Raw genomic sequence first — 27,776 nt, forward strand, 5'->3', positions numbered from 1 at the left:
TTTGTAATAAAAGCAAATAATAATGATTTACAGCGACAGGGAAAACAAAATATTTAAAAAAAAAAAGTTTTAGTAGATGTTTTCTCTGCACGTTAAACTGAAAACGAGCAAAAAGGAAACAGAAAGCCCACTTTCCCTTCACGGCATTAAAAAAGAGTCCCATTATTTATCACAGCGGAACTAATGTTCCCCAGCTTCTGTTTCCAGCGTAAGCGGACTTTTCCAGAACTGCACCACTGATGTAACTTTCATTTCCTCCGACAAGAGGGTCATTCACATGAGCCGTGAGCTCGTTTACAGACCGGCGTACAAAGCTGGAGCCATCAAAGTAGTAGCTAACAACTACATTTAATAAATAAGCAGAATGTTACGGACGCTGTGTCGGAAAGGCGGCGCCATTTTGCAGGTCGGTTCTCTTCGGCTTGTTAGCTCGTGCCATCAGACGTCATTCAGCGCGTGGACGTCAGTTAAAATTAAACCAAATGTTTCTCTACACCAAGCTAGTCTAAACATAAAATAATGGCTGATTTTCTTTATTTTTTGAGTCAAAAATTAATTTTATTGCAAGCGGTTTTGGTTATTGTATTTATTTACCGCTAATACGTCTAAAAATTGTTTTTATTGCGTTGCGCTTGATGGAAGTTTGACCGAATTGTCTCACCTGTGAGACAGGAGCGTCCATACACACCTGAGACCAGATATTTACAATATGTCATGATATCAGTCAATTAGCATTTTCCTAATGAAAACCACTTGCCTTAAATATGAAGTTTACACACATTTATTTGCTAAAACACCCTGAAAACATGGCGCTGCTGGCAGCTAGCACCTGCTATGGCTTCAAATGATCTCCTTTATTTTAACATGGATCCATAATATAGAGAATCACTGCAGTGGATTATGTTGCTAAATGATTCTTTGTGTCAGAAATTCAGATAAAAAGTGGTGACATCATTTATTTATTTATGATTTATTTCTGTTTTTAATGTTGACTAAATGCCTCTAGGAAATGAAGCAAAGGAGGAAAATAGATTTGGTTAATGGAGCCATGGCAACCAGAACAAAAGAGCAACAACAGAGAGAGGAGGAGAATTAAAACGGAAAAAGAAAATATTAGACTATATAACTGATAATCACAGCATTTATATTGCAGATTATAATTACAGTAATCTGCTGTAATTTACTCAGATTTCGCTGGGACTAGTAATTAATGAGACACTACTGATCTGTGTGTGTGTGTGTGTGTGTGTGTGTGTGTGTGTGTGTGTGTGTGTGTGTGTGTGTGTGTCCGCCTGCAGCAGAGCCAGCGGTTCGGGCCGGTCCAGCAGCGCTGGGCCTCCAGTCTGCCCATGAACACGGTGGTTCTGTTCGTCCCCCAGCAGGAGGCCTGGGTGGTGGAGAGGATGGGCCGCTACCACCGCATCCTGGAGCCCGTAAGAACCGCCCGTAACCATGTTTACGCTCCCAGCTGGACCCACGCGGCAGCTAAACTGGATCAGATGCGATTAGTTTAATATTCCAGATTATATTCCTAGTCCTACTTCCTAAATGTTGTTTCTTTCGTCCTTGTGTCCTTTCCTTCTTTGTTCTTTTGTTTCCTTTTTGTTCTTTGCTTCCTGCCTTGTCTTCTTCTTCTCCTTTCCTTCCTCGGTTCTTCTCTTCCTGTTTCCGTCTCTCTTTTGATAAATTTGTAGTTTGACCAGAAACTATCAGTATTTTTTTAGATTTCTGACTCAATCGTCTCTGTAAATCTCTAGAAATTCTGACCTTTGACCCCATCCCTCCATGTCCTTTACCTTTTCTCTCTCTGTTTTCCCCTCCAGGGTCTGAACTTCCTCATCCCGGTGCTGGACAGAGTGCGCTACGTGCAGAGCCTGAAGGAGATCGTGATCGACGTCCCGGAGCAATCCGCCGTCTCTCTGGGTGAGCGTCACTTCAAAATAAAAGCTTCTAACCACCTTTACGCTCCCATCATTTCAAATTAAAAGCATCTGTCTTCATTTCTCACCCGCCTAGATAACGTCACGCTGCAGATCGACGGAGTGCTCTACCTGCGGATCCTGGACCCGTTTAAGGTACGGCGCAGGCCGTTGGCGGCCATCTTAATGTGATCTTAAAGTGACGGCGTGCTGCTTTCAGGCCAGCTACGGCGTGGAGGACCCGGAGTACGCCGTCACGCAGCTCGCCCAGACCACCATGCGCTCTGAGCTGGGGAAGCTGACCCTGGACAAGGTTTTCCGGGTAAATCCCAGCAGCAGCGTCTGTCGTCCCTCCAGGTGTTTTTCTCTGGAGAGTTTTAATCTCCATCCGTCTGTTTGATCCAACAGGAGCGAGAGTCGCTGAACTCCAACATCGTCCACTCCATCAACCAGGCGTCGGACGAGTGGGGGATCCGCTGCCTCCGCTACGAAATCAAAGACATCAGCGTCCCGCCGCGGGTCAAAGAGTCCATGCAGATGCAGGTGGGAGTCATGAACCGGGTCGCATTATGAACGTTTTTATACTTTTATAGTTTCTACTGCCTCTGAAATCAGCCAGAGCGCTAATATAAACACCCAGCTGTTTATTTGACAACAAGTTCATGTTGTTGCCTGGAAAATGAGCCATTTTAAAAACATAAATGTTAATTCACAATCAACTGGTGCTGCGCCGTTACCTAGCAACCCCCTGATAGAATTCCGCCGTTACCTAGCAACCCCCCTGATGGAGTTCCACCATTACCTAGCAACCCCCTGATAGAGTTCCGCCATTACCTGGCAACCCAAGCTGAGCTCCAGCTGTTTGGTCAACTGGTTTTACCGCTGTATGCGCTCTACAATGGCTGCTGGAAAGACGATTGTTTTGTTGTTGACGTTCCGTTTAGGGCGTGGCCAGCAGAAGCTTATCTGGATTTAAAGTGACAGGACGCCATAAAACAGCTCAGAACATGCAGAACAGGGCAGACGAAGGTTTTGCATAAAATCTGAGGCTGATTTAACAAACATGTTTTAATGTCCTGTAGACTGGAGGAGTCCGAAGGGCGGAACAGGAGGGCAAATAATCTCATAAACTTTATAGAGAAAACTTTTCTGATTTTCAAAAGTCACTTTTGACTTTCAAAACTGAAAAAACTCTGAGTGATTAAGCTCAGAAATTTTCTTGAAAAATGTTAGAATTTTTGTAAGTTTGAAAATGTAAAAAATTGTATCTTTTGAAATTGAAACCTTTCTAAAAAAATTCTAGAAAATTTTTGAGATTAATATAAAATTTTTAGTAGAAATTAGCTCCTTTTTTCTATCTGCTGCAGCCCTAATATGCATCTACGTGGCACAAATCAGTGGTTTTGATTGCAACCTGTTACAACCTGTGAAATCTTTACGCAATATTACCTCTAATGTTTTAGCTGCACAACAATCACAGAAACACCATTTAATGTCACTAACTGTGTGAAGGTGGAGGCTGAGCGTAAGAAGAGAGCCACGGTTCTGGAGTCTGAAGGGACCCGGGAGTCGGCCATCAACGTGGCTGAGGGCCGGAAACAAGCTCAGATTCTGGCGTCGGAGGGAGAGAAGGCAGAGCAGATCAACAAAGCAGCTGGTGGGTCTGGATTCTGTCTGGTTATTGGGTAAAATGTTCCTGTTATCTGAGGCTGGTGTTTGTTTCCTGCAGGTGAAGCCCAGGCCGTGTTAGCCAAAGCTGAGGCTAAAGCGAAAGCTATCCGGCTGCTGTCTGACGCGCTAACGGAGCAGGTGAGTCAAAGTATTTTGACTTTAGTCTCAGACATTTCATTTTAATCTTTGAATTATTATATTAATTTCTGACAAATGTAGTAAAATTAAACGTTTTGTTTGTTCAGAACGGCAACGCGGCGGCGTCCCTCACCGTGGCTGAGCAGTACGTCTTGGCGTTCTCCAACCTGGCCAAGCAGACCAACACCGTCCTGCTGCCGTCCAACACCGGCGACGTCACCGGGATGGTCACTCAGGTCCGTATCCAGCGCCGCCCGCAGCATCCGTCTGGCTGCTAACGGTTACCGACTCGTTTCGTTCGCTGTGTCCAGGCGATGACCATCTACAGCCAGCTGGCGAAGACGACTCCTGCAGAATCATCGGCGGCGGTGGACAAGAAGGCGGAGCTTCCTGACAGTTCGGCGTCACCAGAGGAGCAGAGGACTCAGTGAAGGAAGTCGGGGTGTTTGACCCAGAAAGCCATGAAGCGGATCCGGTGGAGGCGGCTCTGCTGACCGAACAGTTCCCTCCGACCCGACGGGACTGGGAGGGGAACCGAACCCAGTCGGACCTCCGGATCAGATCTCCAGTTAGTCGATCCTCACAGACTGTTTATGTTCAACTGACTTCAGCCTCCAGGACAGAAATGTTGTCTCATATGTAAATGCAGAAAACTCGTGTTTGTTTTTCTTTATACAGCGTCGCACACAATTATTGACACCCTGAATAAAGATGCATCAAAAACTTTGAATAAATTTAATGTTTTATTGCAGTAACAGATTTTTTTTACCTTCCTTGTCGTCCTGACGTCGTAGTGGGAAAATAAAGCAGCGTTTTGTTTCTCTGGTTATGGGAAATTTCTGGAGATCAACGTGAATCTGCCTTCACTGAATGGCATGTTCTCTTCTCTTTCCCACTTTGAAGACTGGCTGAATGGAAACTTTTGCCATCAAGTTGAAATTTCTTGAGCGACAACATGTACTTCTTTCAAAATAAAACAGTCAAAAATAAATGTTTTTTTTCGTTTCTTTGAAGAAAAATATTTTATTTTGTACTAACAGCAATTTAGTGCCTAATTACATATTTACTGTATTTTAATTAGTGAGCAAAGTATTTAGTTTGATGCTTAATATATAGGTAACAGCTGTATAATTATGTTTCTAATGTTAGAATTAACTTGTATTCATATATTTTAAATATTAAATCAGATGTCCAATATTTTGGTCTTTATACCAAATACATTTTTACTTGAGGCGTTTCTTGGATGGCTACTTTTTATTTTTATTAACAGATTATATGCTAAAGTAGTGCTAATTGTTTCCCAATCTAATTTTATTTTAATCTGTATTTATTTAAGAGTGACACATCCTGCGAGCCTCAACCGTTACACCCGGCACGTTGTCTTACAGGCATAACGAACTATATCAGGGCTAAATTTAAAATAAATTAATTAATTAATTAAATTAAATTTTACTAAGTATTATAATAATTAAAGTGGGTTGTTTTGTGTTTCTTTGTTATTTGTTTTCTATACCTTAAGCGTTGAATTCTCCTGGCAGTCTCAGTCCGGGCTTTAAAAACACATCTCCATGGTTGGTAACAGTGAAACCAGTCCGCCGTCAACTTCCGCCGGGTCCACCTGCCTGGAATGTGAATGTATCCGTCCCAATGAAGGTGAGGGAGGCTCCTGTCTGCTCCGTGGTTACCTGAGACACCTGGACCTCTGTGGTGTTTACACACACACAGCTTCACGGCCGCCTCCTGACCCCGAGAGGTGAAATCCCAGGGATACAAGGTCAGCAGTGAATGAAACAGGACGGATTAGCCGCAGCTAGCCGGTGATGTTAGCCAGTTTCTACCTAAACTTATCAAATTCCTCCGTTGGTTCCGCTCCAGCATGAAGGGGCTCACGGTTCTCTGCCTGCTCCTGTGGCTGTGCGCGGCCTACTTCGTGGGCATCTACCTCTTCGTGGGCGGCTTCCTGCTGGTGAGGCTGGAGGTGAACCGGACCAGCGCCTGCGGGGACGTCCTGCAGCCCGGAGCGGAGCCGGCGGACTTCTGCCGGGGTCCCCCCCGCTTCCGCAGGGCCGTCCTCCTCATCATCGACGCCCTGAAGATTGACTTCGCCCGGTTTGACCCCACCAAGACCGCGCCGCGACCTCACGAGAACAAGCTGCCCGTGCTGGAGGAGACGGTGTCGGCCCGGCCCGCGCAGAGCCGCCTGTACCCGTTCAGAGCCGACCCTCCCACCACCACCATGCAGAGGATCAAGGGCTTCACCACCGGCTCCCTGCCCACCTTTGTGGACGTTGGCAATAACTTTGCCTCCAGCGCCATCTTGGAGGACAACCTGATCCACCAGCTGGGGCAGATGGGTGAGTTGGTGGGGATCTGTGCTGGAAAACATGGGGGTGGCAGCGTCATGCTGAGGGGTTTCAGCAGAAACAGGGAGGCTGCTGCTTACACGTAACTGAACAAAATATGTGCTTATTTTTTCTTTAATTCAGTTTTTCACCGTCTTTTCTTATTTCTTTTGTTCATCCTTTCTGTCTTCCTCTTTTCTTCCTTTAGTTCTTTGTTTGTTTCTGTCTTTATTTTTTTTCTTGGTTTATTCCTTTCTCATTTCTGTCTGTATTCATCTCTTCTTTTTTCTTTTCCTTGGTTCTTTCTGTCTTTTTTCTTTGCTTTCCTTGTATTTGTCTTTATTTATTTTTATTTTGTTTCTGCTTTCTTTTCTCTTTATTTTCTGCTCTGTATCTTTATTTCTATTTTGTCTTTTCTCTGTTTTTCTTCCTACTTAAATCATCTTTGTAGTTTTAATAGTTATTATTTTGGGTTCATTTGCAGGTAAGCGGGTCGTGTTTATGGGCGACGATACCTGGGAAAACCTCTTCCCTAAGAAGTTCTACCGCTCTCTGCCGTTCCCGTCTTTTAACGTCAAAGACCTGCACACGGTGGACAACGGCGTCCTGCAGCACCTCTACACCACCAGTATGTAGAAACACCCACAGCGGCCATCTTAACTCTTCACCTCCATCAGTTCCGACAAACTAAAGCTGGGAAACATTTACTTTTAGGAGTATTTTTATTACTGTTTTAGTTGTATTTTCTTTGTCGGCTCCGTTTTGCTTTTATTGAGTCTAATTTTTGGACACTCTTCAATCAGAAGCCAACTTCAGCCTGCATTTCCCTCCATGCTTGTTTCAGTGGTGGGGGACGACTGGGACGTGTTGGTGGCCCATTTCCTGGGGGTGGATCACTGCGGGCACCGGTTCGGACCCGACCACCCGGCCATGGCCGACAAGCTCACCCAGATGGACGGCGTCATCAGGTCGGACGGCAGGACGCAGACGGGCGCCGAGGTGGACGGAAGCCGCAGGGTTTCGCTCACACTGGGTTCTCCTTCCAGGTCGGTGATGGAGCGCCTGCAGGACGACACCCTGCTGGTGGTGATGGGCGACCACGGCATGACCGACACCGGAGACCACGGAGGGGAGAGCCAGAAGGAGACGGACGCTGCGCTCTTCCTCTACAGCCCATCCGCCATCTTTGCTGGACCGCCGACTGAGGTGGGAAACATTACAGGAGAAAATAAATCAATGTATGGTTAAATAAAGTACAAATATTTAATAAAATCGATTAAAAATGGAACAAAAAATACAGAATATGAAAAATGTATTAAATAAGAAAATGAATTAATAAATTTTAATGTTAATTTATGTCACACTGTATGATCAAATAAGTTTAAACTTCTTTTTATTTTTGGATGCATCATTTGACACATTAATTATTTCATCCAGGCGTTTCTTTATTTTAACATTTGTTTGTTATTTTTGTCATTACAGGTCTTCCGTAGAGCCGAGCTGTAAATCACAGAAACATGAAAAATGTTTATTTTTCCCACAGGATGAGCCGGATGTCGTCCCACAGACGGATCTGGTTCCCACTCTGGCGCTCCTGCTGGGAATCCCCATCCCGTTCAGCAGCGTGGGTCAAGTCCTGCTGCCTCTCTTCCCCCCACACGAGGAAACGCAGGCTGCAGTGAGGCGCCTCAGCCAGCTGGAGGCGCTGTGGATCAACACAAAACAGGTGCTGTCCTCAGGCTTTTACAGCTCAAACTAACGAGTTTTCATTTAACAGCTTCATTATTTTTAGCATTATTTTACATTATTTAAAAATGCAAATAAAGAAATAATCAAGTTCTCTTTTCACATAAGAAAATCAACATTTTATTGCAACTAAATATAATTCCTTTTGTGAAAGTTTCATCATTTACAGCTGAAAAGCTGCTTAACGTCTATGCAGTATAGATCTAACCTGTTGACTTATTTCTGTATTAACTGATAATAGATTTATTTTCCAGAATTTGATCCAGGCAACAACTGGATTTTTGTCTTAAATGCAAAATGTTAATATTTTTTGTGAGTTTTGATTAAATTTCTGAGTTTTTTATTTCAGCAAATGGTTGATCAACTAACTAATTAATTGATTAGTTAGTTGATGGTTATTTCAGTGATGGATCAATAATGATTGATTGTCTTGCAGGTCAACCGTTTCCTGGAGACGTACTCGTCTCTGTCCAGTGACATTCCTCCAGAGAGCCTCTCTGAGCTGAAGTTGGCCTTCGCCCGCCTCGCCTCCGATTACCTGGGCTCGGTGGGCGCCGGGCGGCCGCCGTCACCTGGCCTGGCCTCCTCCCTGCGGGCCTACCTCACCTCCGTCAGGGACACCTGCCGAGCCACGTGGGCCAGGTTCAACCCGGCCAAGATGGCGGCCGGTCTGGCCGTCCTCACCTTCGCCTGCCTGGCGTGTTTGGTGATGTCGGAGCTCTCCGCCGTGCTGACGGAGGAGAAGCGTGCGGGACTGAAGGGTCCGGTTGCCGAAGCGCTGACCGTCGGGGTCGCCGTCGCCGCTGTCCAGCTGGTTGCCCGCGGTTACGTGGAGGCGGTGTGGTGTCTGGCGGCCGGCGCCTTCGCCTCCGAGGCGCTCTTCCTCTGGAGGGCGTGGCGACTGAGCCGCCCACCCGTTTTGAAGAACGGCGCCAAAGTGTGGAAGCTGTCGGCGCGCCGCCTGCTGGCGCCGTCCCTCGCCGTGCCGCTCCTCCGCTGCGCCTCGCTGCTCTCCGACAGCTACGTCATCTACGAAGGCCGGGTCGTGACCTTTCTCCTGCTCTCTCTGGCGCTCTACGTTCCGGTGCGCCTCAACTGGGACGGCCATCTTGTCCCTCTGACCCCTGACCCGCTGAAGTCGGCGGGGCTGCCGCCGTCGCCGGCGTTGACCCAGGCCGCCTTGAGGAAGGAGAGCAGCTCTCTGATTGGCTGCCTGGGCGGCCTGGTGCTGTGCGCCTGCGTCTCGCTGTCGTTCCACGGCTGCAGGGAGGAGCAGGGCGGCTGCACGCCGTCGCCGTTCCTGTCCCCGCTGTCCCGCCTCCAGGACAGCCAGCTGAAGAACCTCTACTACATCCTGTCCGTCGTCTCTCTGGGCGTCGCCGCCTACCTGCTGCGGCTCTGGCTGTGTCACTACGGCAACCTGAACTCGTCGGGCGGGACGGCGTTCGCCGCGCGCTGGGTCCTGCCGCTGCTGTGCGTCTGCGCCGGCCTCCACTGGGCCGTCAGCGCCACGCCGGAGGACGGCTTCAGGAAGCTGGCGGAGCTGATCCGCGTGGCGCAGCTGGTCCTGCCCAGAGCCGCCTTCGCCCTGCTGGGCCTCGGCGTCTCCCTGATCTGGGCCGACCCGCTCACCGTGTTCGCCAAGACGCGCGCCGCCGCCGCCGCTTCGGCCAGGAGCCCCGCCCTCCCGCCGCGCTACCGAGCCAGCACCGGCATCAGCCCGCAGGCCGAGCTGCGCCACCTGATCCCGCAGATCTACCAGCGCATGCGGCGCTCGCTGGAGGACGGGGAGACGGGCGGCGAGGAGGACGGGCGGCCCGCCGTGGAGGCGTACGGCCTGGGGACGGTGTACTCCGCCCCGCTGCTGCTGCTCTGCGGCCTGCTGGGGGTCGGGCTGCTGCTGCTGCACCCGGAGGGCATGGCGCTGGCCTTCCTGCTGCTGCTGCTGGAGATGGCGGCGCTGCTGCACATCCACGCCGCCGCCGCCAACCTCAGCGGCTCACCTGCAGCCAACACAGGCAGGAAATCCACCCGAAATCTTAGTCGTGGTGTTTCTGCATTGTGGCGGTTGAACACGGACTCTTCTCTCATCCAGGGGTTTTCAGCGTCGCCTGGACTCCAGTGGTTCTCTGGTCTCTGGCTGCCTCCCAGTTCTTCCACTCCACTGGTCACCTGCCCACCTTCCCTTCCATCCAATGGGGCGCCGCCTTTGTGGGGTTTCCAGATGGACACACTGGCACCGTTCTGCCCGCCTGCCTGGTCACCCTCAACACGTTTTCCTCACACATATTATTTGCAGGTTAAGATGCTATTTTACACAAACCTGCATGTATTTTAGCTGATTTTACGCTAAAGGCAAAGAAAAAATAAATCTGTTTTTATATGTTTTGTTGTAACAATGGAAATATTATTTATTCTCCTGTTTTTTTAATAAATAAAATGATTAAACTCTGCTGTTGTCACCAGTGGGTTGTCCTCTGCTGCTGTTCTGGCCTCTGGTGCGGGAGGTCAGGGCCAGCAGGGGGGTGAAAGGTCACGGCGAAGAAGGCGAAGACGCCGTGATGGAAATGCGACTTAGAGAGAAACCGCATCAGTTCAGCGCCGCGCTGCTGCAGCTGTCGACGCGCTACCTCTTTATTCTGGGAGCACAGGTCGGTCCAGCCTGGTTCTGTTGGATCCGGGGGAAAATTTCTGACTTTAATCTCTTTTTCTGTACATTTTCATTTTAATTTTGGGATTTTTATTTTTTGCTTTTGAATTTTGTCATTTATTTCTTTGAATTCCTTATATTTTCTCAGAATTTTCAATTTATTGTCAAAATTTTGACTTTCTTAAAATTCAGATTTTTTTTCTCAATGTTGACTTTAATCTCAGACCTTTTTTTATCCAAATTTTGACTATTTCTCTCAGAATTCTTAATTTTCTTTCCCAATATGCTGACTTGAATCTCAAAATTCTGATCAAATTGAATATTCTAACTTTTCTTTTACAAATTTTGACTTTTCCTAGAATTCTGACTTTGATCTTCTATGATTTTATAATTTAAGCTGAAGTTCTTTTTTTCCAGTTTTTTTCAGTGGCACTAATCCTCTTCCGTATGTCTTTGTGTGCAGTTTTGCTTTAACTGGTTTCTCATTCTTTCTCAGGTGTTTTCTTCAGTCTGTGCTGCTGCTATTCTCAGGAGACACCTAATGGTGTGGAAGGTCTTCGCACCCAAGTAAGTATCTGAATGTATTTTCCACCTAAAAACTTGTTGATCTTACAGTTTTTTTGTGGTTTTTAACGCGTTTTGGAGCTAAAATCTGCCTCTTTAGGTGGTAATTTGCCTCTAAAGTATGTTTTCTTCCTCAGGCTGCTGTTTGAGGCGTCTGGCTTCGTGGTGAGCTGCTGCTTCCTGCTGATCGGCGTCACCTTTGTGTTTCGGGTCGACGTCGCCGTGGGTCGCTGGTTTAAAAGACTCATCCCAGACGCCTCCAGGTAGCAACGCCGCTGCCGCCATGTTGCACAAAAACATCTAAAACTGTGACGAACTTCGACATAAACACGTCTGTGGAAAACTGACTTCAGATTGTTGGGCTTTTCCTCCAAGCTGCCTCACTGAGGGTGAAGTCCTCCCAGCTTGAGCTGAATGTTTTTTCTGTTTTGGTTGAAACTACGGAAGAAAAACTGCTTCAAAACTCTTGTTGCCAACTCTGGGCTCACTCAGTTCTGGTTACAGGATCACTTCCAACCCAGCACAGGAAGGAATGTCATTACTTTAATTTCATCAATCATGAATTTGATCTCTCAATTTCCACATTCAGCCTTATGGAAGACTGATCATGCAAAAACTGTAAATAAATGCAGAATTAAATAAATATTTTGATAAGATCATTAATTGCCTAAAATTGTCTCCAAAAAATAAAAATAAAAAACTTATTTGATTACAGTGTGCCATACATTATTGCTGTTATTAATTGATAATTTACTTCAGTGGGTTTCCATATTTATTTTTAAATGTTTCTTTTATCTAGTCCTTTAATATTTCCTCTTTGCATTTTCTCTCTTCTTGTTTTATAATATTTGGCACTTTAATTACGTTATTTTACATTTTCAATTTTTTCAGGATCAGTCCTCCATATACGCATGCAGATGTACAAATTAAAGGTGCATTTTCTCTAAGAATTCAACATAAATATATTAAACATTGACAGAACTAAACTCATACGTACGTTGCATATATTTGTCTTTTAGACGTTAAATGAACATTAAATAATTTTCTGGGACCAGAAGTTTTATTTGGTGCGTCCGTTCCCCCCAGCGTGTGAACCTGTAACCTGAACTGACTTTTTTAAACCTCCAGCCATTAAAACACATTTTTACCATCTGCTGATGGGATTTTTTTTTGTTTTTTTTAAAATATTATATTTAGTATTTTTCAGAACAAATAACCAGCCAGTCTAACCTGAATGTTTGTAAATTAATAATTTTTTACCTTTTTCCTGGTTCTGATGTAATTTGGGTTCAGAAATCGTTCAGTCGGTTTGTTTCTGTTGATCGGGTTCAAGCTCAGGTTGATGACATCACTACAGGGGATGTTTCTGATTGGCTAAGAGACGATGGGACATTTTTGTTATTTATAAAACTGATTGTGTTTGATATGAAGGGTTAACGGGTGATGATTTTACATACTGTAAAAACTAATAAAGCTTTTCTACATCTTGAATTGGTTTCAGTGTGTTTTACACTCCACTTGTATGGAGTTCTGATCTTGCCGAAATTGGAAATATAGAAATAAAGTAATTAATGTGCCAATTGTTGCACCAAAAGTGTAAAAACTTTCTGAATGATAATGAAACAAGCTGTTTCATTTTTTCAACTGTTATTTTTTTTTCTAATCTTAGTGTTTCATTAGTAGCTTGTACTTTTGTATGTTTTATTCAAATCTTTATTTTCAGTTTTAAAGCTTTTTTTTTTTAGTTTCAAAGTATTTTTTTAGTTTACTTTTTTTTCCCCCACTTTCATTGAACAAATTGTATGGCCCTAATTTAGTTCCATATGAGAGCATCTCTGGAAGACATTCAGTTTTAAAGTCAATCACAAGCTGTCTGTTTGAAATCCCTTTGTTATTCACAAAGTTATTTCTTTTTTACCATCAGTGATTAAATGATCTTGAAGCTAAATCTTTCGTGACCCATTTGGCTGTTTCTGCTGGTTCGGAACCAGAACCGGGTCGCAGGAAGAAGCGACTTAATAAACCATGAATGTCAGAAATGAACTCACCAGATTTCTCAGCATGTCGGTGATTTGCCGCCATGACGGACGCATTATGAACACCCAGCACCTCACAGAAGTCATCATTTAGACACTAATTCCCCAAATTCACGCATAATCAAACAATTAGCCTTTATGCTAATTTCTGATGACTCCATTATGCTAAAAGCCAGGTTTGAATGACACTCGTAATTGCAGCGGAGATATTATGCTGAACAACTCGGTAATGGATACTAACGCTTCTTCTGCTGAGTGGCTTCGCAGGAGTAAATAAACGCTGATGTGTTTTCACTGATGAGCTGCTGAGGCTCTGATGCGTTCAAAGACCGCAGGAAAATCTATCCAACTGCTTCTGAACAGCTTTACGCTTAATGTTTTTTTTTAAATTACATCAATATTTCCTCTGCATTTTCTCCCTTCCTGTTTATTTATTTTTATTATTTCATCAGTTTCCTCTTTTCTGATAATAATAAGAAAAAGAAATCAAAACTGAAATATTAGAGGAGAAATAAATTAATATATGGTTGACGAAAGAGTCAGTAAATTAAAACAAATATAACAAAAAATAAATAGCAAAAAATAAGGAGGCTAATTACTAAAACGATAAGATTGGAAATAAAAGAAAAATAATCATGATAGTCTCACATTGTTTAAAACAATAGACAATTGTTAATGTGCCACACTGTACACTCAAATTAGTTTCAAAATATCTTACCTTTTGCAATATTTGTCACTTTAATTACCTCAACAAACCATTTATTTATTTCTACATTTAATGCTAATTTTGGCAGGATTAGTCCACCGTAACAACCATTTGAAATATTCATAATTCCTGTGTCGGAAAGTCTAGAACGAAATAAAAAAAAAATCCAAGAAGATGTAAAACAAAGCAACATTATGACACTTTACTCCCTCCGTATTTTACATTAGCTACTTTTTGTAGAAAATGTAAAAATCAGTAAATCAGAAGATCGATTTACTGGTCCTCTGAATTTTGAAGTTAGCAGTAAATCGGGACCAAGCGTCCACCTGTCTGTTTCTTGACTCCGGCGTTGACAGAAGCGTCACGTTTTGCGAGCGGATCACGGTGATCGATGGATCCGGAGCGGCTGCAGAGTAATTGCATATTTTAGAGCCTTCGGATGAATTATCCAGCGCCGATCTGTCATCACTGCGCTAAAGTCAGAGCTTCATTTGGAGTGAGGGATGTTGCTCTGGAGTCACATTTACAGCTGCAGGGATCATGAATTATTACAGCGAACATGAGAACATTAAATCAACTGAGAACCCAAACCAAGGTGACGTCCTCACTTCACATCCTCGCCTTCTGGTGACATTTTTGTTCGTAATTAAAGATCAAGTTTGGAAATTAGCTCCCAACAAACAAATCAAAATGAATTCAAAAGTTTTAAAACACCTTAAAGTTTCGTTTTGAGGTCAAAAATGTTCTTACTGATTAAAATCTGAAAAGTGTGGCTTGCATTTGTGTTTTTGCCTGTTTGCTTTGGTACTTCTAAACGAAGTTCAGTTGTAGTTTTGCAACTTTTCTTTCAATGTGACATAAATACATAAATTTATACCCTATGGAACTAAAATGGGGCCATAAAGTTTGTTTTGTGGTTTTGAACTTTTTCTTAAAATATGTTTTTTCAATTACAAAAGTATTTTTCAGGTTCATAATTATGCCTCAGTGTTAAAATTACCTTTCAGTAGATTTAGTTTTTTCTAGTTTCAGATTTTATTCAGTTTCATCTACATTATTGTACAGTTTTTAACAAGTTTTTAATTTAAAATCTTTGAACAACGTTTTTGGCACCAATTTAGCTCCATAGTTTTGTAAAGCTGGTATGCACAAAATTGCTCAGATCTTGAACATGAAAAACATTTAGAAAAACAAAACATTTTTCTTTAATTTAAGGTGATAAATTGGCTCTGTTGTTTTGATTTTATGATAAGCAAAAAGCTTAAAACAAGTACGGATAATTTTCTAAAAATTGCTTCTCAGAGAAAACAGAAACGCTGAGCCAGGAACACTTTGGGAAAAAATAAATAAAAAGCTCTTTGGTTTTTCTCCAGGCTCTGATTTCCAGATAAACCCGTCGATGTTCGTGTGTTTTTGAGCCAGATTTGTTGAACTTGCGCTGGGAAACGATCTCTAGAAAAATAAAACAAGTTTAGTTGAAGAAATAGCTTAAGAATCAACGAGAACTAAAATCTGAGAAAATCAACACCGCAAAGGTCAAAGGTGAAAAGTAAGACGTCATTCTGACCCCAAGAGATGAAACTCTAGTTTGAACTTGTTCATGGTGGGTTTTTGTAACTTTCTCACTTTTCAAAGCTTCAAACTTTTCTCCACTATGATGTATTTTTTTATTCCTACCAACATTATGAGTGTTGAGAACCGACGTGTGAAAGCTCCAATCAGACGCTAATTTGTAATTTCCTAAGGAACCTGAATGTTCATTTCTCCGGTAAAGTTGGAGAACGAGTAATGTTTCATTTGGAAGTAAATTAAATCTCGCCGCGTATATCAATACAAAGTACCTTCATATTTTCCAATTCAGTGTCCGCCGCCTCCGTCTCTCTCATTCGCTGTAATCACATTCTGCGTTTTGTTGTCCTCATCGCTGCGGCGGCGATGATGATTGCTGAGCCATCACCGCCGCCATGATCATCAACGCTTACACCTGATTGGATTTTAAACTCGTTTGCTGTCATCTTTAGCAGGTTATGATCAGGATCCTCGATCTGCTCAAATTCATTCCTACTTGAAGCAGATTTGTTTTTATTTCCTCGTCTGACCAGCAGGTTGTTTGTTTGTTTGTTTGATGTTTGTTTTTTCAATAGTTTGTCAAGGAAGTATTGGAGAAGAAGGAACTTTGTTCTTTACATTTTGACTTCAGCACCTCTTGTCACAGTTATGCAATCAAACATCTTAGAAAAGCAGAAGTGGAGCCTCCTACACAACCAACAGAAAAGCAGCTATTGGTTTCTGGATAGCAAGTCAACAACACGCCCTGGGAAGTTATATTCAGGTTTTTGAAATGTTTTGTTTTCCAGACACCAAGAAACATAAACTTATTGCCAAAAACTTTGGTGCTGCTGGAAGCAGGAAGTGGACGACAGCGCAGGGCATTCTGGGTAAATACAGCCAAAACAAACATGCTAGTCAAGCGCTAGCTGGAGAATTAGCTAGTGGTGTTTAGCCAAAGAAAAAGGAGAAATCCTACAACCGTCACTGCGTTTTAGTTTTGTGAAAAAGGAAGTTACGCTCAGTGTCTTCTTCAGAAGTTTTCTTGTTGTTTCCTTCAGTCGTTCTTAGTGCAGCGCCCCCACAGGCGAGGAGGGGAACAAGTTTTTCAAATGGTTGGATTGTTTGACTCAATGCAGAGTCAAAGTTAACCAGAACAGCTGAAAATGAACAAATGTTGTATTTGCAATTGAACCGAATCTGCCAGGTATGAAAACACTTGGAACTGATTTTGAATAACTGGAACGTCATTAATTTTAGAATAAAACATGATATACTCATGTAATTGGTTATCTGTTCACAAGCTTCTCCATCCAAAGCGGTAAATATTCAAAAGAAAGTCAGAAAAATAAAAAGTAAAAAGATGAGTAAACCTGATGTGCACTTTAAAGGTTTTCGGTATTCCAACTTTTCACTGCTTTTCCTTTATGGGTGTTTTATAAACATACCTTATTTTATTGTAACATGTCTTTCATTGTTTTTATTATGACTAGCCTTAAGTGAAAACATTCCTGTCCATCAACTGACTCACTTCATCCCCTGTAACGATCAACCGCCGGCTCGGCTCGGCTGGGCCCAGGCCGCCATTTTGTTTTCAAACATGCTTCGAGTTAGATCCCGGCAGGGAGAGGAGACGCATACCGGCGAGGAAATACGATGAGAGCAGGGAAAGGGAGACGTTTATGAGGTAAAGGACATCAGAGCGGGCTTGCTTGAGCTCTTGTTAACATCAAAACACAAGCGAGGGGTGTGTATTTGATGTGGCGTCACACGGAGCGGGCCGCATTGAGTTCAAATGGATATTAACGGTGCAGGAGGCGGCCGGTCACCGTGGGGAAGCAGAGTCTGTGACGTTCCCACTGCACTCTGCTGCTTCACAAACAGAAAAAACCCAATAACAGCCACAAATCTTCAGGTTTAATGAAGGTTGAACTGTTTATTTACTCCTTTATTGCTTCTGTGTATTGAATCGGAGGAAAGAGACAGCAATACCATCTGCACCCCCGTTCCTGTTGGCCTGCTGCTGCAGCCTGAGTTTCCCTCCAACCAAATTACTGAAGTCACTGCAGGGCTGCTGTGGGTGAGTTAGGGCCATTTTAAACACATAAATTTACACCAGAAAAACTATGAGATCAATCTAAATCTTTATTAGAAACAAACTGAAAATGTTGGTTTCTAAAGTCAGAAATTTGCTCGAAAACAAACCAAGAAATTATGAGATTAAACTTAGAAATTTTCTATGAAAACCTTTAAAGTTTAAAATGCCAGAAATGTGCTAGAAAAACCAAAGGAGTGGACAAAATTTTGCAAGAAAAACCTCAGAATGTAGAGCATAAAGTCTGAAAAACGTGAAAATGTCTAGAAATGAAAAGTTAAATTTTCAAAATTTTCTGTTTCAAAACAGGAAAAATTTTTCCAAAATTTTAGTTTTCTAGAAAAAATCTATAACTTTTTTCTCAAAAATTTCAGAGTTAAATGTAAGAAAATTTTTTGCGTTTTTTTTCTCACAAATATTTTACTGTTGAAGTTCAAAACCGTACGGAGTCCGTCTGGTGAGACACGAGAAAAAATAAATAATCCCCATAGTTTAACATCTTGTGGGAGAAACATAAAACAAATTTTGAGATTGATCTCTGAAAGTTTCTAGATAAACTCTGAAACTCAGATGGGAGGTTTTGGGTGAAATGATGGGATTTGGTTGTTATTTGGTTCTGTGTGAAGGTTTCCGGATAGAACTGGTTGAGCTCGGATGCAGCATTAGATCCTGTTTGATCTGCATTTCAGGTTGTTTCCTTGTAGGAGGTAAAAACCCGGCAGAGCCGTCAAATAGACAAATCTGAGGCCCAGTAAAGTAAAAAATGCAGCTGCAGCCGCCCACTCCCCATGTTGCTTCTTATTGTTCAGATTCAGAACAATGGAGCTGGAGGTGGAAACTAACTGCTGCTTAATCTTCATAAAACAGTTTGAAACCCAATAATGCCTTAAAATCTCCAGTCGCCTAAAATTAAACTATCTGTCAAAGTTACTCCAGATTTCAACTTTTATTTCATTAGAAAATCTGCATAGTTTCAAAGTGATCAATTGAATTATTACACATTTAATACAATAATTTTTTAACATAATTCTAGAAAATGTTTTCAGGTTTAAAAGTTTTTTTTTCAGTTTAAAATTGTTTTAAGTTTGTTTTTTGAATTTCAAACTTATTTTAGTTTTAATTTTGTCATTTAAAAATTATTTTCCAGTTGCAAGTATTTATTTTATTTTAAACTGTTTTTACAATTATTTTTACAATTTAAATTCTTTTTTTCAAATTCAGATTTGTTTTTCAGTTTCCCTTTTCTCTTGGTGTAAAAACATTTTTTCCAGTTTGAAGTATATTTTTTTAGTTTCAAATATTTAAACTTTTCAAAATTATTTTCAGTTTCAAATCTTTTTTCAGTTTTAGAAAGTGTTTTACTTTGAAATCTTTATTTTTGGATTTCAAATTTTCACCAGTTTAAATTATGTATAAACAAATTTTTTTATTCCTGTTATTTTCTGTTTTTCAGATTCACTATTGTTCTTCGAGTTTCCAATCCTTTTTTTTATCTCAAAATAATTTTTTCAGTTTCAATTTATATTTTTTTATTTGACCAAACGTTTTGGCCCTAGTGTAGCTCCATAGAACATCTTAAAACTGAGACATTGTTGACGTCCAGTGAGATGAAGCGTCTGCATTACATTTGTTTCCACAGAGCGATTCGTTGCCGGTTCGTTGCTGATATTGCGTTGCTGATGTTGCGTTGCTGATGTTGCGTTGCTGATGTTGCGTTGCTGATGTTGCGTTGCTGATGTTGCGTTGCTGATGTTGCGTTGCTGATATTGCGTTGCTGATGTTGCGTTGCTGATGTTGCGTTGCTGATGTTGCGTTGCTGATATTGCGTTGCTGATATTGCGTTGCTGATGTTGCGTTGCTGATGTTGCGTTGCTGATGTTGCGTTGCTCCACTGATGTCTCCTGTAAACGTTTCTGTGATTTTTGAAGCTTAAATTTTCTGACTGACACGTTCAGATCCCGACATATTGGAGGCAGAAATCTGTAATTTGGCCCCGTGACCCCGCCGTGACCCCTCTCCGCTTCATCGTTTTCCCACCGACATAACGCCGCAGCCCCAGTGGCCTTTTTGCTCCGACCCGCCGCCACCTTTTTAATCTAAACTCAGCGTGAGGTCAGAGGTCAGACTCTTTTCATAGATGTGTTCCTACTTGTTCCTTTCAAAATAAATCTCTCCCCCTGCTGCTGTAGGACTAAAGGAGAGGCTTGTTCTCACGTAGAAACCGAGTGTTGGAGCTCAGACTTTGTTTAAACCGCAGGCGCAGCGTGTTTATGGTCGGTTAAAAGGTTCCTGTCCGACTGACGGGTCTGTCAAATAAACAGCGGGACAAGTGGTGCCGCTTGTTTCTTCTTCCCCATAAAAGTCAAACATGCCCCATCATATCCCGCGCTACCAGCACGGGTCACTGTTAGCCTAACACGTTTAACCTTTATCTTAATTGTCGTTCCCTGAATGTATTTTCCTGGAAGGAAAGGAGCTCAGAGCGACTGTGAAACGTTTTCACCCCTTTGGACGTTTTACTGCGTTTAAAATCAACCAGGAGCTGCAAAATCTGGCTGTTCAGACAAGAAAATAGACAAATAGACCAAATCATTTCAAAATAAAATGTGATTTAAAAAAAAATAATGACAGTAAAATAAAACTAGTTAACATAAAATAAGTGGCTGCATAAATATTATTGTTAGGAAATCAAAAATTAGACAAAATAAATGAGAAAATTTCCACGCTTGTGTTTCCATTTGGGTCTAAATTGCTTCTAAAATCAACTTCCACTCTTTAAAAAACATGTAAATTATTAAGTGTTTTGGGGAAAAAAAACTGTTTTTAATAAATACGTGCAAAATTTTCCTTTTTTAAACGAGAGAATAAAATAATGTGGCAGCTAATTCACTCATTGTGTGCTAATTTTGTGTATCAGAGTTTATGTTATCTAAAAACAAGGAAAAGCTGCCATCAGAAAAACCATGTAAATGTTGGATATCAGCTGTCAGAGGTCTAAGACAGGAAATGAAGCCATCTTCCTCTGAGATGTTTGTTGTAATGCAATAAAAGGTCAACGCTAATCCTTGGAAAGCTCTCTGCTTCGCCTACCGATCCGTAATCAGGCGCTGATTGTGTGATTGCTGGCGTTGATGTTGATGTTGCCGCTGCCACCTTCCTCTCCGCTCTCCTTGCAGAGCGGCTCTATATATAGAGGCAGCCGTCGGAGGTAATGGGATGATGAATGGACGCAGCCAGGCCTAATTTCATGGGGCAGGAAATCACCAGAGGAACAAGAAAAAAAGCTCAACTTTAGAGGCTGTAATTATTGTCCTCGGGGACAAATCGGTCCCAAACTCCGCCGCAGGAAATACGACTCTTGATAAAGTAACGTGTTGTACATGCTAAGGCTTGTGGGTATTTATGCGCTTTGACCTGAGGGACGTTTCCCATTCGTATGATTTCATCCCATTCGTCTTCTAAAAGGGCCGCTAACAGCTGTTTGCTTTATTACGGCTGCAGGGATTTATCCCGTAATGTTTTATGTTAATAACAATGTTGAATGATTTACTGCAGCGCAGAGAAAGCTGCTCCACAAATTTATCGACTCGCTTGGTAAAATATTTTCATTTCAGAGTCCGAGTTCAGAATAAGAGCTGGTTGATGGTTTTGGCTCTGCAGGAAAAGTCTGAAGTTTAATGTGTTTCATACCTGATAGTTTGGCAGATTCGTTCGATTGGGGATCAAAGTTGCAACATTTGTTGCATTTTTAGCTGCTGTGGTTCTTTTTCACGCTGCACTGTATGAATTGAGCCAAACTAAATAAAAAACATGTTCCCCTCCTCACCTGTGGGGGCGCTGCTGAGCCCAGACATTTAGTTTACTAACTACCTAAATATTTAGTTTAGATCTAAATATTCTCATTTTGAATTCAGTGAGCATTGTGAAACGATGTCCTGTTTGAATAATGAATCCCAGTTTTAGAAATAAATAACCCAAATTGTTGCTGATATATTTTGATCCTGCAGCAAAAATAAATGTCTCTTTACTGACAGTTGCAGTTGTCTTGGGAGGGAGGAATCATTGGTTATTTTTGTCAATTTTATTCCATAAATATCTAAATTACTGAACCTGATCCTGCGTGATGCTCCTGCACTGCCTGTTGTCGCCAGCAGAGGGCGTAGTGGTGGCTTTTATCCCAGTTTTCAGCCTCATCTCTTCCTTCCTCCGGTCCAGGAAAGCCCACCTTCTCCCGAACAGGTCTGGGAATGCTGCTGGGCTCCTGGAGTAAATATGAAAATAAAGCTCGACGCAGGAAAGCCCTAATTAGTCCGTCACTCCAAACTAACACTTCAGGCCGCTGCAGATCCCGGCCTGGCCCGCAGCATTTTCCTCCTGCTGTCAGAGCTGATCATGAGTGTCAGATTTAATCTGGTGCAGGGGTCGAGCGGGGCCCGGGGTGCTGGGAGAAACCCATCATTTTCATTTTGTTTGTGTGTGTGTGTGTGTGTGTGTGTGATGGATACAAGAGATAGAGGAAAAGATCAGGCCTCTGAGAAGGAAACAGCCTGACAAATTCAATAAAACACATCTGAGCAGCGCCTGCTGAACGTTCTGCTTCGCTTTGCCTCTCAGAATAAATATGAGTCGGTCTGAACGCGGGGCATTACTGTTGGGGGTAATTGTCTCATTTTTTTCTGAACCGGCGGTTTTCCTCCGTTGTTTGGCGGAGTGAATCCAATTACAGGTGTCGCCATCGCTCACGGTGGCGGGCGGAGCAGATGATGCGGCGATCTGGACGATTGATCGGCTGTTTGCGGCAGTGATCGCATTGATTAGCCATGAAATGTGCCAGGCAGCAGCTTACATCGCTCAAATACCAATGAGAGGGGAGGTTCAGCTGGGGAGGGAGGAGGAAGAGGCGAGGGGGGAGAGGAGATCAAAGATGGCCGCCTTCCCTGTTTGGGAAGGAAGAGAAGGGAAATATAGGAAAACAAGAAGTAGGGAGATTCACGCTGAGTTTAGGAGCATCCATCCATCCATCCATCCATCCATCCATCCATCCATCCAGCCATCCATCCATCCATCCATCCATCCATCCATCCATCCATCCATCCATCCATCCATCCATCCATCCATCCATCCATCCATCCAGCCATCCATCCATCCATCCATCCATCCATCCATCCATCCATCATGTTGTGTTTTTGAGAAGTCTTTGACTAGAAATCTTTGGGCCGTTTGTGTCTCAGCTGCAGCAATGTGACTCAGAAGGTGAGTTTCACTCGGCGTGTTTCTCATTTCCTTTATGACCTGCGTACCATCAGTGGGGCTCGTTTTCGTCATAATTACTTATTATTTTACAGGACAGAATGCAGTAATTGGAGCCCAGTTTGAGGTTTTCCTCACATTCCTGCTTCATCCGTCATGTTCCAGTGTTTTCCTTGCTAACAAGGTTCCAACCCGAGCCTTCACTCTGCACTGCAGGAGTCTGTGTTACCTTATAAAAGAACCTACACATGCAGTTGGACAGTTTTCTGTTTTTGTCCCAGACCGGAACGTATGGGATAGGAGGATGCTGAGGGCCACTAATCAGGAGGTCATGCTGATTGTTTTTAAACTGAATTTTCAAAATTTAAAATCCAGATATACAAATTCAGAAACAGTGTTTTGAGAATGCTAACATAATTGAGATACATTGAAGATTGAGAAAAAAGTTAAAAATGTTAGATAAATGTTTAAAAAAAGTCTACATTTTGAGAAAAAAATTTAAAATTTTGAGAAAATTCTAATCTGAGAAAAAATCCTGGATTTTGTGGGGGGGGGGGGATCAGAAAAGGAATTCGGGAAAAGTCGCAAATCCAAGAAAAAAAACTCCGAATTTTGTGAAAAAAATAAAACATGAAAAGTTGGAATTCTGAGAAGATTCCAATCTTAGAAAAAAAGAGTAAAAAAAGGACAAAATCTGAGCAAAAAATTGGAAATAAATCTGAAAAGAAAGTATGAACTCTGAGAAAAAAAGTTGTAAATCTAAGTCAACAGTCAGAATTTAATGACTTTGGGATGTTTTAATCCTAATCTGTGGGTTCATCTTTGAGCTGGATTAGAGGAACCTGAAGCTTCCTGAACCGGTACCGTTCAGTTCGGTTGGGTTCAGTTCGGTCCAGACGGTGTTATTGTGAATCTGTTTCCAGACTCTGAGTGGGATTCATTCCTTCCTCCGGAGCGGCTGGACTTCCCAGGTGTTGCTGTGGAAATACCAGCTGCTTCATTAACGGGGCGTTATTCCGGCGCGCCGCTCTCCGCTCGCTCGTCCCGTTTCATAAATAAGTCACGGCGCTTCGCTGCAGACGGGCTTTACGGCCCAACATCGATTAGCAACAGTTGGAGGTGAGCAGAACGTTACAGGTGCAGCAGATGAAACCTCTGAATGAAAATATGAAAGGAAAATAAATTGAAGCTTTTGCTATTATCCAGAAAGTTTTATTTTAATTAATTTTAAATCCGCAAGGGTTTTTCTGTCCTGCCTGGAAATGAGGTTTTAGGAAATAAAACATGAGACAAAGAACATAAAATGATCTTTGAGAAGCAAATAATTAAAAAGTTAATGATGTTTAGATGAGAAAAGGAGTCAGTTTAAAGTTTTTAAAGTGCAAATGAAGATGGGAGGAAAGGTCAGGCCAGGTCAACGGCATCAGACTGGGAATCAGACTGGGAATCAGACTGGGAATACTGGTTCATCCTGGTCAGGAGTTTAATGGGATATTCCAGATTAACTGTCGAGATTCAAAGTGAGGAAAGATGACAAAACAAAACCTGAAAATTAAAACATGAAGGTCAATGGAGAGAATATGGATGGACGGACGGACGGACGGATGGATGGATGGATTTCAAATCCTGTAAAATTAAAATCTGTGATTTTTTGGGGGTATTTTTCATGAAAACCACATTTTGACATAAATCTAAGATTTTTTTGGATTTTGACTAAAAATTAGAATTTTGAGAAAAAATAGATGATTTTTTATTGGGCCCTAATGCTCCTCCGTAGCTCTGCTCCAGCGCTCGGCTAATGACTAATAACTGCTCATTTTTAAAGACTCAACCAGCCGAGATTCATGAACAAAGAGATTTGTTTTGACTCCGTCTGTGACAAACATTTCTCTCTGATAAAGTCTTTCTGCAAATTAAATTATTCTCCTTCCAGAAGCCAAACTGATGACATTTTCAAAGACATTTTACATGCAAATTACAGCAGATATCTACAACAAACACCAACGCTGTAAATCCATCACGCTTCATCACAAAGAGAAATGGAAAAGTGATTTGAAGTAATGGATGTTGGCATGTTTTGTCTGTTTGCAGCGTGATGGCCGAGCGGCGATGAGCCAGAATCAGAGCTCGTTATGTTTGATCATCATCCGCCATCTTGTTCTGTTTTATGCTACTGATGATCAGCAGCTTCTCTGGGAACTTCATGAGTTTACCAGGAACATGTTATGATAATGAAATATGGCCATTGCAGAAAGAAAAAAATTTTTTATAAATATTTTAGTTTGAAATTTTGAAAATTAGCAAGAAAAAGTCAGACATATTGAGATTAATCTAAGGAATCTTCTAGAAAAACAACTTGGAAACGTCTGAGTATAAAAAGTCAAAAATTTGCTAGGAAAAAAATCTAATTCAAGAAATTTTCTAGAATTTATTAATTTGGAAAAATTTGTGTTTCAAATTTAAAAATCTCCTAGAAAAAAAATTCTAAATTTTGAGATCAATCCAGAAATTATTGAGAAAAAACTGGAAATTTTTGATCTGGAAAGTCAGATATTTTGAGATTAACATTCAAAAATTTTGAGAAAACAGGAATTTCTGAGTTTGAGGAATCAAAAATTTGCTTGAAAAAGCTGAGAATTTGAACTTAATTTTCAGTTACAAAATTAAAAAAATCTTGACTTCTGCAACTCAGAGATTTCCAAATTTTTGACTTGTCAAACTCATAAATTTCTACGGAAGATGATTAGGACCACTGGAATTTTTTTTTTTACTTTTTCCTCAAAATTCTGTTGAAAAACTAATATCAGAATTTCATCATTTCAGTTAGAAATTTCCACGTCATCTAAAAATTTCTGAATTTTTTGACTTTCCAGTTTTTTTTCTGTTTTGTGTGGATTATTGTTTTGTTTTAATTCATTTGATCAGATTTTTGCAGATATTTGCTCCTCCTTCTCTCCGCTCTGGCCTGGTGCTCCGCTCCGCCGTATGGAAATCGTACTGCAGGCCTCTGCCTTCGCTCTGTGATGTAATTAGTAGCTTCTGCTGTCAGGATTGAGGCTCCTGTTTATCTTTGTCACAGATCGTCCATTAAACTGTCATTACTCGGCTACATTCTGCAGGACTTCGGCCCGTTTCTGCAGAGTTACGGCCAAATATTGGCCTCATCCTGTAAGTGATGGCTCCGGTTTAGCTCAGTCGATCCGTTTGGAGCTTTTTCTGAGGTCAATGCAAACTACAGAAACAGGATGACACCGAGGGTCCATCCACATGAAGGCAAGACGAAGTAGGACATAAATCCTCGCTGCTCATCTGCTCTGAATCCGGAGCTTTTTAGGATCTAATAAGAGCAAATCTATGAGGCCGCCGTCCTGGGATCGTTTTATGTTTGGCTCTTTTCATTATTCATCATTCGTCATCTGAGGCTCAGCCTGCAGCCGGACTGTAAATCTATAGACGACCGCGCAGGTTATCTGAGCCTAATGCTAACTTTGGCACGGCGTCAAGATCGGCATGTCGATGCGAGCATGCTGAGGTTTATGGGAGGCCTGTTTGTAGTTACACTGTCAAAAATCAACAGCAGCCTGTCGTTACAAAAATGGGGGTTCATTTCATTGAATCCATTTTGTAAACGTCACAGCTGCTGGTAAACAAAATGTTTAGTTAAAGCTAAATAATTTCCTTAATATTTAATTTGAAGCAAAAATTGTTTTAATCTAAGTATTTATTTTGGGGTTAAATATTCCACTTGCTTCACTTTAGTCAGTTAGTTAGTTTGCTAACTCAATATTTATTTTGATGCAAAATATTTAACTTTCTAAATAAATATTTTACTTACTAAGCAAATGTTTAGTTTGGACTTAAATATTCACTTTCTTAAGTTAATTGCAAAGGTATTTTGCTAACTAAATATTTAGTCTGAAGCTAGCTTGTTAACTAAATATTTAGTCTGAAGCTAGCTTGTTAACTAAATATTTAGTCTGAAGCTAGCTTGCTAACTAAATATTTAGTCTGAAACTAGCTTGTTAACTAAATATTTAGTCTGAAGCTAGCTTGCTAACCAATTTTGGATGTAGCTAGCTAGCTGACTTTTTAGTTTGCAGCTAAATATTTTACTTCCAAACTAAATATTTAGTTTGACTCTTCCTTGCTAGATAAATATTTTATCTGGCTAACTATTTTGTTTGAAGCTAGATTGCTAACTAAATATTTTGCATGTTTCATTTGAAGCTTGCTAGCTAAAAGTGCATGGTTAGCAGGTCAACTGGTTTGAAAAGTAGCTTGAAACTAACTGTTGAATTTGGAGCCAAGTATTTTGCTTGCAAACTTAATCTTTCACGATTTTGTGTTTCTTTCCCAGCCCAGAACTGACGAAAGCTGGTTCTGATTCTTTTGGGAGTTTTTCCCTGAAGAAAAGGAGTTGCTCCTTCTTACTGTCAGCCAACGGCTCAGTTAAATCAGCGATTTGACTTCGTCTGGTTTCCATAGATAACTGGCTGACTGTTAGTTCTGTCTCACCCAGAACCTGCTGGTGTTTCTCGTAAATACCTGGAAACTCCACAGATGTGCTGGGAGCCAAACGTCTTCCTGTTTCAGGGTTTTACAATCCGTTTTATTGCCTCACTCCGCTGCAGCTCGGGTTGTTCTGGAACAGGTTCTGCTCCCTGAACAGATGCTAACATGCTGCAGCATCACTGCTGGTTTACCAAACAGTAAAATGCAAAACCAGAATGTTAAACATAACATTCAAGAGGGAATTAATTTAGCGCTAATGTTTTTGCTCAGCATTTTAGCTGACTTTGAAAACATTAGCATAAGCTGCAGCATCTTTGTTGAAGTTCTGGTTTATAAACTGTTAAAAATGAGAAGTGAGATGTTTAAATTTATGCTCTTATTTTGAAGTCTGCTTATACAACAGCTTTGTTTCCTAATTTTCTCTCTGTTTTTCACCACAATAACTTTATTTAAAACAATAAACATACATATGGAGGGCCAAAAATGACATAATTAATCAATAAAACACAGACAGTAGAAAACAAAAATACAATTTCTAAGGACAATATGGAACATATAAAATTAAATTGGTGTTTGAGGGTTGTAGTCTTTGAAGGGGA

The 27,776-nt window shown here is 41.7% G+C and overlaps 2 protein-coding genes and 1 long non-coding RNA gene across 3 annotated transcripts; 2 read left to right on the forward strand and 1 right to left on the reverse strand.

Annotated features, from left to right (window-relative positions):
- The first annotated feature begins 228 nt into the window (after window positions 1–228).
- Window positions 229–4,719, forward strand: LOC129379624 (stomatin-like protein 2, mitochondrial). The gene is made up of 10 exons (XM_055060436.1): window positions 229–406; window positions 1,299–1,433; window positions 1,824–1,923; window positions 2,017–2,075; window positions 2,140–2,241; window positions 2,328–2,462; window positions 3,432–3,576; window positions 3,649–3,728; window positions 3,836–3,964; window positions 4,040–4,719. The coding sequence occupies exons 1-10, from the start codon at window positions 365–367 to the stop codon at window positions 4,157–4,159; spliced, it is 1,047 nt and encodes a 348-aa protein (XP_054916411.1). The 5' UTR covers window positions 229–364; the 3' UTR covers window positions 4,160–4,719.
- Window positions 4,720–5,336: 617 nt separating this feature from the next.
- On the forward strand, window positions 5,337–11,687 carry LOC129379559 (GPI ethanolamine phosphate transferase 3-like). Its single transcript, XM_055060389.1, has 11 exons — window positions 5,337–5,502; window positions 5,604–6,082; window positions 6,555–6,698; window positions 6,915–7,038; window positions 7,117–7,276; window positions 7,614–7,796; window positions 8,253–9,834; window positions 9,912–10,115; window positions 10,283–10,467; window positions 10,963–11,033; window positions 11,168–11,687. Exons 2-11 carry the CDS (start codon window positions 5,605–5,607, stop codon window positions 11,295–11,297), a joined length of 3,261 nt encoding a protein of 1,086 aa, XP_054916364.1. The 5' UTR covers window positions 5,337–5,502; window position 5,604; the 3' UTR covers window positions 11,298–11,687.
- LOC129379560 (uncharacterized) lies at window positions 10,418–27,314 on the reverse strand. The gene is made up of 3 exons (XR_008608198.1): window positions 27,211–27,314; window positions 21,526–21,676; window positions 10,418–10,484 (listed from the first exon to the last, which is right to left on the reverse strand). It is a non-coding gene; the product is annotated as an uncharacterized LOC129379560 (long non-coding RNA).
- Between the last annotated feature and the right edge of the window lie 462 nt (window positions 27,315–27,776).

This window comes from Poeciliopsis prolifica, unplaced genomic scaffold, assembly GCF_027474105.1.
Source record: "Poeciliopsis prolifica strain line A6 unplaced genomic scaffold, Auburn_PproV2 SCAFFOLD059, whole genome shotgun sequence".
NCBI classification, from domain to species: Eukaryota; Metazoa; Chordata; class Actinopteri; order Cyprinodontiformes; family Poeciliidae; genus Poeciliopsis; species Poeciliopsis prolifica.

Excerpts from the sequence above, each read along its gene's own strand:
- LOC129379624 (XM_055060436.1), top strand. The coding sequence starts at position 365 with ATGTTACGGACGCTGTGTCGGAAAGGCGGCGCCATTTTGCAG. Across the intron at positions 407-1,298 it reads AAGGCGGCGCCATTTTGCAG|CAGAGCCAGCGGTTCGGGCC; the intron begins GTCGGTTCTCTT and ends GTCCGCCTGCAG. Across the intron at positions 3,965-4,039 it reads TCACCGGGATGGTCACTCAG|GCGATGACCATCTACAGCCA; the intron begins GTCCGTATCCAG and ends CGCTGTGTCCAG.
- LOC129379559 (XM_055060389.1), top strand. The coding sequence starts at position 5,605 with ATGAAGGGGCTCACGGTTCTCTGCCTGCTCCTGTGGCTGTGCGCGGCC. Across the intron at positions 7,277-7,613 it reads TTGCTGGACCGCCGACTGAG|GATGAGCCGGATGTCGTCCC; the intron begins GTGGGAAACATT and ends TTTTTCCCACAG. Across the intron at positions 7,797-8,252 it reads TGTGGATCAACACAAAACAG|GTCAACCGTTTCCTGGAGAC; the intron begins GTGCTGTCCTCA and ends ATTGTCTTGCAG.